General features: G+C 59.2%; 1 protein-coding gene across 2 annotated transcripts in view; it reads right to left on the reverse strand.

Moving 5' to 3' along the window:
• The window catches only part of PAPPA2 (pappalysin 2), an 89,953-nt gene extending 81,893 nt beyond the window's left edge, over positions 1–8,060 (reverse strand). For both annotated transcript variants that reach the window (XM_032117581.1, XM_032117580.1), the window contains exons 1-2: positions 7,286–8,060; positions 985–2,047 (exon numbers count right to left, since the gene is read on the reverse strand). In XM_032117581.1, the coding sequence (XP_031973472.1) occupies positions 985–2,047; positions 7,286–7,763 (1,541 nt within the window). In that variant the 5' untranslated portion in view covers positions 7,764–8,060. The remainder of the gene's footprint in view (positions 1–984; positions 2,048–7,285) is intronic.
• Positions 8,061–10,058: the final 1,998 nt, after the last annotated feature.

Raw genomic sequence — 10,058 nt, forward strand, 5'->3', positions numbered from 1 at the left:
AGTTTTCTCTGAGACAGAAATGGCTTTAAATGAAACATTAAAAAAAAGGAAAAGCCACGGCTTTTTTCCCCCTTCCCCATCTCCATCCAGAAAGTACATTTGGCAGAGCCCCGAGTGCTGGAAGCCATCAGCAGGGCTGTCGGCACTCCAGAGGCTCCAGCAAGGAGGGCAGGTGGGTACAAGCCACCGACTGCACCGAGGACGCTGCTCCCAACAGCCCAGGGTCCCCCATCACGTGAGTGGCTCTTCCTCTCCATCCCACCCCCTGCTCTGACTCCAAAGACCCCTGGGGAGAGCAAGAGTCCCCTAATGCATCATGTTGATGCTCCGTGGGTTTTAGTCCATGTGTGTTTTAAAGTTGTTTTGCACCTGCAGCACACGGTGAAGGCACACGGCCTTCTCCAACCAAGGGAATCTCCTTGCAGACATCACTCCCCCAGGGCAAGGTTCAGGAAGGCTTAGGCACACCCACCCACACCTTTCCAAATCCTGTGCCTCACATCTTGCACTGCTGGGTTGCCTCCTTCTCTCCACCCCAGCACTCAAGAAAAGGCATTTTGAACACAAATGAAGAAATCAGACTTTAGACACATCCAGGGAAGGTGGGGAAGGGCAGCAATTCCCCAGCTACACGCCTTGCAGGGGATCAGGGTAAGCAATATCCTTTGCACGGGCTGCTCTGCCCACCCCAGGGATGCCCACAGTCCCACTGGCATGTAATCAGAGGCTGGCAGCTCTGCACTGGGAATCCCCCTGCGGGGAAAAAACACTTACTGGCAGGGCTTCACAGAGGGTGCCATGTCACACCATAGGATTTACTTCTTTTGATGGCAAACACACCCACCCATCCATGGGAAAACACCCCTCTGCCTTCCCACGCCGGAAAGCCACTGGTCAGAAGCAACACCCAGATGCAGAGCAGAGGGTGGGGAGAGGGCGCATCCCATCCCTTGACACACCACCCCCCACAAGCCCCACGCCTACCGCTGGGGCGAGTCGGGGTCGAAGCAGGTCCTGGTCACGTCGGTGGCCCGCGGGTCACAGCAGTCGCCGTCGTCGAAGTCGTCCAGCATGTTGTTGCACTCCACGTGGCAGACGCCGTCGCGGCGCTTCCAGGAGAAGCAGCGGCCGGGCCTTCGGCAGTCGCCGCCGTCGTAGCCCGTGAGGGGATGCTCGCACTCGGGGTCACAGCGCTCGTTGCCCACCTTGCTGGGCTCGCAGCCCAGGAGGACGGCACGGCGGCGCAGAGAGGAGTTGTGTACGTCCAGCAGGCTGAGCTGCCAGGAGATGTTGTAGGGCCGGAAAGCTTCGCTCAGAGCCCGGTGTTGCCGCCAGATCTGCTCCCAGCTGACCGTGGGCCGCCCGCCGTCATCCTCCGCCAGGTTCACCACGCGGTACCGCACCGCCTTCCAGCTGCGCAGCGGCCAGTGCTGGTTGTAGTGGGACACCAGCTCCACGTTATCGCAGGCGGTCTGCCCACAGGCAGGGGGGCCCAGGGGCCGCAGGATGGGGGATGGCGGGGACAGCAGCACCCACTGCTGCGGGAAGGCACCCTCCCGAAAAGGCACCCAGCATTCCTCCGGGGTGGCAAAGCCAGCGGCCAGAGCCAGCCCTGCCGTCTCCTCTGCCACCTCCTCTAGAAAGGAACGCTGGAGGCGGGACTGGGACAAGGCACCACGCCACAGGGCCAGCCCAGCCAGGTGTCCCCGGAAAGTGTGGGTGGTGCCCCAGGCGTCCCCCCCCAGCAGCAGCGTGCGGCAGGAGGACATGAAGGCACTGTGCAGGGGTCCCTCCTGCCCGCCGGCACGGCCGACCCGCACCCCATCCACGTAGAGGGCCATCCACCGCCCGTCATAGCTGGCGGCCAGGTGTGTCCATGCCTCAGGGCGGTAGCGGTGGTGGGAGGTCACCTCAGTGGCAGTGGCTGCCCGGTCCGTGCGCAGGGAGAAGAAGAAGCGGGCGTCCTTCTTGCCGCTGAGCTGCAGGGCGCGGATGCCCAGCGCCCAGCCCTTGTCGCTGGCTGAGTGCGAGCAGTTGTCGAAGACACCTGCAGCAGGTCAGGGACAGGGATGGAGAGAGAGAGGGGAGCTGGTAAGGACCAGAGAGCACCACCACTCCTCCCTGGAGCACCAGCCGGGTCCTCCGCGGCAGGGAAATGAAGGTGGTCAGAGGCTGGGCAGTGGGTGCTCCACCAGGGGTGACACCCCAGCCCCCACTCAGAATCATTTGGATGAGTAGGTGGAGCAGCCAGGAAGAATGGCAGAGCCAGAGAGACAGGATGGAGAGGGGAGGAAGAGCGTGGATGGGAGGAGAGGCTGAAGAGCAAGGTGTTTCTGAGTCGCTCTCCGTAGGAGTGCTCTGGCGGGATGGGATTAGAGGCTAAGCTTTTTATCTGCAAGCCAAAGCTTTTAAGAATTAGAGCACAGCAACCCAAGGCAATACAGGCTCCCCCAGGGATTGCTTCCCCAACAGCTTCCAGGCAGATTTACAGCTCTCATTTATGCTCCAGTTTCCCTCCCAGTCATGCCTCCAGTGCTGGCGGGAGAGGGCTGGAGAGGGATGTGCTGCCTCCAGCCTGGCGAGTGCAGTCCTCAGCCCCTAAGGTCACCTGCACATAAACCCACTCCCAGGAGCAGCCTCTCCCTCTGCACCCAAGCATGTTGCAAACCTATTTTAGGCTGGGCAAGACCTGGAGCTGTGCTGACTTTCCCCCAGACTGCTGAGTGCCCACAGCGAAGAACCAAATGCCCTTGGGAATCGGTGCCTGTAAGGCATTTAAACACTGGCAAGGGTAAAGGGACCTGCTGCTTGAAATAAATGCCTCTGGGCTCCTGAACCACCACAGCCAGGACGTTCATGCAGGTCATTGGCTGAGGTGAATGAGCCTGAAGTCACTCTTTGAGCCCCACCAGTGGTGTCTTCTGGGGGCCCCCTGCTCTCCCATTCATCACCCCAACAAACTGTCCCAATGCTGACAAAACCTGCTGCCATGCCCAGAGACTCTTTTCATGTTCCTTCTGGGGTATTTCTTATTCTCTGTCCTGTTTTTCCTGCTGCATGGATTCTCCTACCCCTTGCTGTGCCATTCCCACTGCATATACTGCCTGCCCATCTTCACGGCATCAGGACCCCATGGTCCAAAACAAAGCACTCCTGCCTGTGCCACTGTCTTGCCTGTCCCTGGGGATGGCCCACCTGCTGCTGGAATTCCGAAGAGGCCAGCAGAGAGAAGCAGAGGTGTAGAAGAGAACAGGAGGAGCAGGATCTCCTGGCTCTCATCCAGGGAATGTGTCTGAAGCCAGGTTACCATGACCCCATGTTTCCCCCTCATAAACACGGCTGGCAAAGGTCACGTCAAGCCCTGCTGCAACCCAGGAAGCAGCGCCCCTCCCTCCATCCATCACTTTCATCGAGGGCGAGATGGGTGGTGGCCCCAAAACCATCCCACGGCCGTAACCACCCTGGGCATGGATCCCTGTCACTGCTCACTACAAAGGCAGCCACGCACAAAGCCTCCGTGGGCGGATGGGCTTTGGCCAGCTCTTGTTTTCTGGTGGATTGTGAAAGGGAAGCAGAAAGACCAGGAGAAGCTGAGACAGGGAGAAGCCAAAAAGCAGGAGGCGAGCAAAGGAGCCTTGCAGAAGTGAGGAGGCAAAGCTGGGGAGTACTTTTGGGCTGGGTGCTGGCTGAAAGGTGCTGAGACCTGCACGCTCGAGAGCCATCTTTTGGTTCTCACTGGGGTTGAGGAAACAGGGGTTGGTACCTTCTCCCTTGGGAAAACTCATGCAGTTCACCTGGAAATGATTCAGAGTGCCCCAAATTTGATTAAACCCTAAGACAAAAATGGGAAAAACAGCATCAGGGGTGGAACAGCCCCTGGGGTGGGTGTGAGCTATCAGCCTCACAAACCCACGCTGGAGCCAAGCCAAGCCTGATGGGTTCAACATTGGCCAAAAGAAATTTAAGTGAGCCCAGAACCAGGTATAAGGACTTCATCAAAGTCTTCAAAGGGACTTCATCAAAGGGATGTAAGTAAGGCCAAGGCCAGCTCTACAATGGGGAGGAAACTCAGTAAAGCAGCAGCTGGTGCTTCCTAGACATGGCCAGGGATGACCCCTCCACATCAGCAGCGGCTGCAGAATAGTGTAACAAAAAAGGTCAAGCACCAGGTCCTGACATCTCTCAAGGGCCTTCATGACAAATCATCAGAGGAGCAGTTTCAAGACCCCAGAGTTTGCCAAGGAGCTCAGTATTTTGTCCTGAGGCAACCCACCAGAAGGGAAAGAGCTGTTTGTAGAAGAAGTGCGAGGTATCTCCTCAGCAGCTCTAAGTACAGCACTGCCTCTGGTCCCTCAGGTGGGAAAGGGGAGCTCTAGCCTGGTTTATGCTGTTCACCTGTGCCTTAGGTAACACCTTTGGGGGTTGAAACAAGAGCTGTTGTTAACAGCACAAAGATTTTGAAGAGGAAGGTACATGCCAGGGAACGTCATGGAGAAAAAGCCCACGAGATCAAGTGTGCCACTTCGTAAGAACCACAGTGCAGGCAGCCTCTCCCACTGGGGCCAGGAGTTCTGCAGTACAAGGGATAGCTTTCAGTTGTGCTTTGAGACCCAGATACTGGGGGAAATTGGCTGCCAAAGCTCCAGAGCATCTGACAAAGGCCAGGAGCCTCTAGCCATGGTCATCCCTCAGGCTCTGCAGTGGGAACTGCAGGGTCCCTCATGCATGGTCATCCCTCAGGGTCTGCAGCTCAGGGACCCAAGGAGGACATCTGGATTTAGCAGATGTTTGGCACGGTCTCCGGTGAAGGATCTGACCCAACAAAATCACCTACAATCTGAGTAAAAACAAACCTCAGCCTGGCACAAAGGGGCATCCCTTGGGGTTCCCCAGAAGCAGAGCAGGCATAGATGGAGGGGAGACAAAAAAGGTAGGAAAGGTAACAGCATCACATGAAAGGACTCTCATCTGCTGCCCAAAATGAGTAGGACAAGGAAGAAGGACAAGTTTCCTTCCCTAACAGTGGCTGTGCCAGGGTACTGGGGTTATACCCCAGCAGGAATCCCCCCATGAAATTGTGGCTAAGAAGGATGAGCAACCCCATCCAGGGTGGCCCTGAGGCAAAATGTGGCATCTAGGAGAAAAAAAGCGCCAACTCCCAAGCCTTCAATCCAAGCAGCCACAGCAGCTTGCTTTCCATGATCAGAGCTGCTCAGCCTGGCCTTACTTCCCAGGCACTGATGCTGGGAGAGCTCAGCTCTGCCCTGCTTTGCCCCTGCCTTCCCTCACACATGGACACTTGGAGCATCTCCAGCTCCTCTGCACCTTTGGATGACCTCATGCTCAGCTGCCTCTCTTTCGACAGAGCAGGAGCAGCAGATCAGAAGGAAACTCGGCACCTGCCGAGGGCTGGCAGCTGCTTCTGTCACCTGCTCACACAAAATGCCAGCAGCACGGGGCTGTCCCCCTTTGGCCACCCACACCCGGGCCCCTTGGTCCCAACTGCAGGGAGACAGTGGGAAGTGAACAGTGACTCAGGCAGCCGGAGGTTCCTGGGGCTGACTCAAACCCCGGAGCAGGGAAGCTGGGGGATGTTACCCGAGTGAATGCCAGTGCTCACGGGTGGTGCTTTCAGCACTAACAACTGTCCCGCCCTCCAGACAAAAATTTAAAAATATAGAATAAAAAATAATAATAAAAAAACTCTGCTGGCTAGCTGGGAAACTCAAAACCCAGCACCTGCAGGCCAGACCTCCAGATGCAAACAGCTGTGCTGCTGATGCGATGACTAGGAATTGTGCTCCACGCATCCCAAGGTGCTGCCTGCCAGCAGGGAGGCATCAAGGATGCCGACAGGAAGGCGGGCAGCGAGGTGGATGCCAGGGAGTTTGCTTGAACACGTCTGTTTCTCCCCTCTGCCACAGACTCCAGCCTGTGCCTCCTGCTCTTCCACAGCACAGGTGTGGTTCTTGCCCTACAACCGAGGAGGTAAATCAATGAAAGGGGCCAGGCAAAGCAGAGGGAGGTTCAGCTGAATGATCACAAGCCAAGGGAGAGTTAGGATAGAGAGAGGGATTCCCCAACCAGCTTGGCTGGGGCAGCACAGAAACACGGGGGCCTGCACTGTGGGGACCCCAGACATCCTGGCACTGCCATCTGTTCCCAGCCCTTCCTAGCATCCCTGCACTGCCCTGCCCAGCTTGTACCCAGACACACATGCCGGCACAGCTGAATGAAGCACCGCTGCAGGAGGTGACACCTGCCCCACTCTGTGCCTGTGTGCCAGTCTTCTCTGTCTCCTCAGCTTCTCCACCATAGGATCGTTAAGGTTGGAAAAACCCTTTAAGGTCAAGTCCAGCAGTTAACGCAGCACTGCCAAGCCCACAAATAAACCACGTCCCTAAGCACCACATCTATACATTTTTTTAACACTTCCAGGGATGGTGATTCCATCAGCCCGTTCCAGTGCATGACAACTCTTTCAGAGAAGAAATTTTACTTAATATCCAATATAAACGTCTCCTGGCACAATTTGAGGTAATTTCCTCTTGTCCCATCACTTGTTACTCAGGAGAAGAGGCAGACAACTGCTACACCCTCCTTCCAGGTAGTTGTGGAGAGCAATAAGGTTCCCCCCGAGCCTCCTTTTCTCCAGGCTGAGCTCCCCCAGCTCCCTCAGCTGCTCCTCATGGGACTCGCTCACCCCTTGCCTGTTCCTTAGCGCCTGAGGGGGCACTTCTCGGTGGAACAAGCCCCTGGGTCCCCCCCTGCCCCGCAGCCGTCCCGCAGAGCCCTCGGGGCCGCAGCCCGGGGGATCGCACCGGGGCCGGGCCGTGAGTGCGGCGCGGCTGCCACCGTGCGGCCACCGCCCCGGGGACCCGCCGGGAGCCCCGGAAAGCCTCGGCGTGCCCCGAGCAGGGGGGACTGGTGGGCTGGGGCGGAGGGGACGAGGATCAGGGGGAGCGGATCACCCAGAGGGACCTTCCAGCTCCCGGCGAGGGAAGAGGGAAAAACGAGATGGAGCCGGGGCGGGATGGGGGGGCGGGGGGGCGGTTGGGGTGGGGAGGCGGGCTGGGAGGACGGGGCGGGTGGGAACAGAGGGGAGGGGATGGTTTAGGGTTTGGTCTCAAGGGAAGGAGGAATATTCCACGCCTGCGGTGCTGAGAACACGGGTGTGGGCGCGGGGTGTCACCTGCCAGAGCGGGGAAGTCAGGGAGTGCCCCGTGCGGATGTTCGAGGAGGGTCGGGGGGTGTCGGGTCCCCATCCCTCCCTGCCGGGGTTTACCTGCGATGATGGCCGGGTTGTTCTGTCCGCCCTCCGCCTTCACCCACAGCTCCAGGGTGAACTCCTCCCGCGGGACTGCGGGCAGCGCCTCCGCCCGCGCCGCCAGCTGCTCCCGGCCGCCCGAGAAGTACAGGGCGGGCAGCGGCCGCTCCCGGGGAGGGTCCGGCACCTGCGGCTCCCGGCCCCGCCGCCTCTCCCCCCGGCTCCGGTCCCGGCCCCGGCCCCGGCCGTCCGCCTCGCCCCCCGGCTCTTCTCCTCCTCCCCTGGCTCCCCGCGGTCTCCGGCCCCGCGGGGATGCAGCTGCGAGCGCCCCGTGCGCGGCGGGACCCTGCGGGTACAGCCCGTAGGGGTGGTGCGGGGGGGCGGCGCGGCGGCTCGGAGCCTCCATCCCGCACCCCGAGACCGGCGGGGGCTCCCCGCGGGCCAGGCTGAGCGCCGCCAGCAGCAGCGCGGCCAGGGGGGCCCCGCCGCGCAGCATCCTCCTTGGGAACGAAGTTTGGGGCGTGGGAGGTGGGGGGCGAGTGGCCCCGGGGGAAATGGGGTGTTCAGGGGGGCGGCGGGCGGCAGCGCCGGGGCACAGTCCCCCGCCCCCCGCCGCAACTTTTCCCCGGCACCGCTCTCCTCCCTTCTGCTCCTGCGGGAGGAGGAGGAGGAGGAAGAGGAGGAGGAGAAGGAAGGCGAGAACACCGCGGCGGGGACCCCCCTTCTGCCTGCAGCCGGGGTTCCCGGGGCACGGCGGACCCTGCGCGGCTCTCGGCGCTGCCCGGCTCTGCCTGCGGGAGCGGGGGATGCGTTAGTCGCCCTTATCTAGAAAGCCCCGAGGCGCTCCGCTCCCCCCCCACCTCAAGGAGGGGTGTGGAGGGGGGGCTGCCCTTATTTAAAGATGATTATGTCCAATCTAATAAACCCCGAGCGGAGCATCGCCCTCCCTTCCCTCCGCCCTCCCGGGCGCTGCCCAGGATGCTGGCGGGGAGGGGATGCGGAGGGGACACAACCCTCCGGCCGCCGGGTCCCCTCCGCACCCCCTTCCCGCCCTCGGGTTTTGGGACAGCACCTGCCCTGCCCCTGCCCGTGTTTTCTTCTGTTGTAGCTCCCGCCTCGCCTCCATCCCCCATCTCCATCACCTAGAGGGGAGGAAAAGAAGCTGGAAGGAGGGGAAACCCTCCCTCAGCCCTCCCCCGGGCGAGGGGAGAGGTTGTCTTGGACTCAGGGTCCCTCCTCGGCAAGAGATTTTTCTGCTTTTTCTCTCTTTTATTATTTTTTTCCTTTCCCAAACAATGACACATGCAGAAAGGTGGGCTGGAGGTGCCTTACCTGAGCAAACCACATCCAAAAGCCAAAAAAACCCCTACGAGTGCACCGAGGGAGTGGGCAGCAGTGTGAGAAGCATCTCATCCACCCTCTGCCAGAGGGTACAGCACCAGCGCTGCTGGGGAGAGTTTCTCAAAGCATACAGGTGAGAAAACAAACCCCCAAAGTTTCCTTTTTGTTCCCAAGACTCCCTCACACCAGCACATGGCATGGGAGACTGGGAAAACTTCAGCACGGAGATACAGCGAGATGAGAGGGTTTTCTTTATTCTTCCTTTTCATTATTATTATTATTTTATATATTATTTTCTTTCACTCCCCAACACTATCTGTGGCGGTCAGTCTGAAGCAGGGTTGCCAGCGAAAGCTGGGAGGCCCATTCCAGGGTACAGGCTTTCAAACCAGCAAGGCAGGAGGGAAGGGATTTAAGAATAAACGGCAGGAGCTGGCTGTGTGGGGTTGGGCGGGTTTTTTTGTCTTCTCAGGGTGGGAGGGTGATGGGAAAAAGGGTGGGGGACTGGTGCTTTTAGTCGGGGGGAGATAGAAAAATGCAGTGCTGGAAAAGGTTGAGGGTTAGGAGGGGTGAGCAGAGTGCATCTCCAGCTGCTGGGGAAGGAGGAAGGTGGCTGTGAGCACACAGAGAGGTGGTGAGGGCATGGCAAGGCCGGGCTGGCGGGATGTGAAGAGGAAGGGAGGACACCAGGGAGCGAACAAGGCCAGGCAGAGCAAGGACGCCTCATGCAAAGGTGTTCAAGCAACTCCCAAGGACATTTGGGGCGTGAACCACATCCAAGCACAGCACCAACACCCACTGCTTGCAGGGAGGTGGTGAGAAGAGGTCTGCAGCTCTCCTGCCTGCACCGACTGACCCAGTGCCCATCCACTGGCAGTGGGGGCATGCAGACAACCCAGCTCAGGGCTTGGCACTGGTGAGGTGGCCCAGCAAGTGTTGTCCTGGGGCCAACGCCAGCAAGCGCTGCTTGCAGTGCGTATTTGTTCAGGAATGAACCAGGCTCCCGATAGCCCTGTCTACCAGGGCCTGATAAGAAAGGATCCCAGGGGATGGCTAATTTTGAATGGTGGTGGCTTTATTAAGAGGCTGTTTATCCTCTTGCCACACAACATTCTTCCCCAGGTACTCCAAAGAAGCAAGACCCTCAGCAACGTATGCTGCCGTTCGAGAGGTTTGGCAGCACTGCCTCCTCAGGGATGGCCTAGCTGGGATGAATCCAGCATCAAAGCAATAAAACCCTCCAGAAGTGCACCCAGGCAGGGACTCTATATACAGGCTCTGGCCTGGGCTAAGCCGCTCCCTTGACAGAACGACACCCACAAACAAATAGCTCTGCTGTCTACAGGGTTGGGATGCACCAGGAGCTGCAAAGCCCACCAAGCAGCCCACTTCCTGAGCAGAGGAAGGCTCCTTGCTGTGCCAAGCCCCTGTCTTCCCCTGCTCTGCCTGT

Source organism: Corvus moneduloides, chromosome 9 (assembly GCF_009650955.1).
Source record: "Corvus moneduloides isolate bCorMon1 chromosome 9, bCorMon1.pri, whole genome shotgun sequence".
In the NCBI taxonomy this organism is placed as follows: domain Eukaryota; kingdom Metazoa; phylum Chordata; class Aves; order Passeriformes; family Corvidae; genus Corvus; species Corvus moneduloides.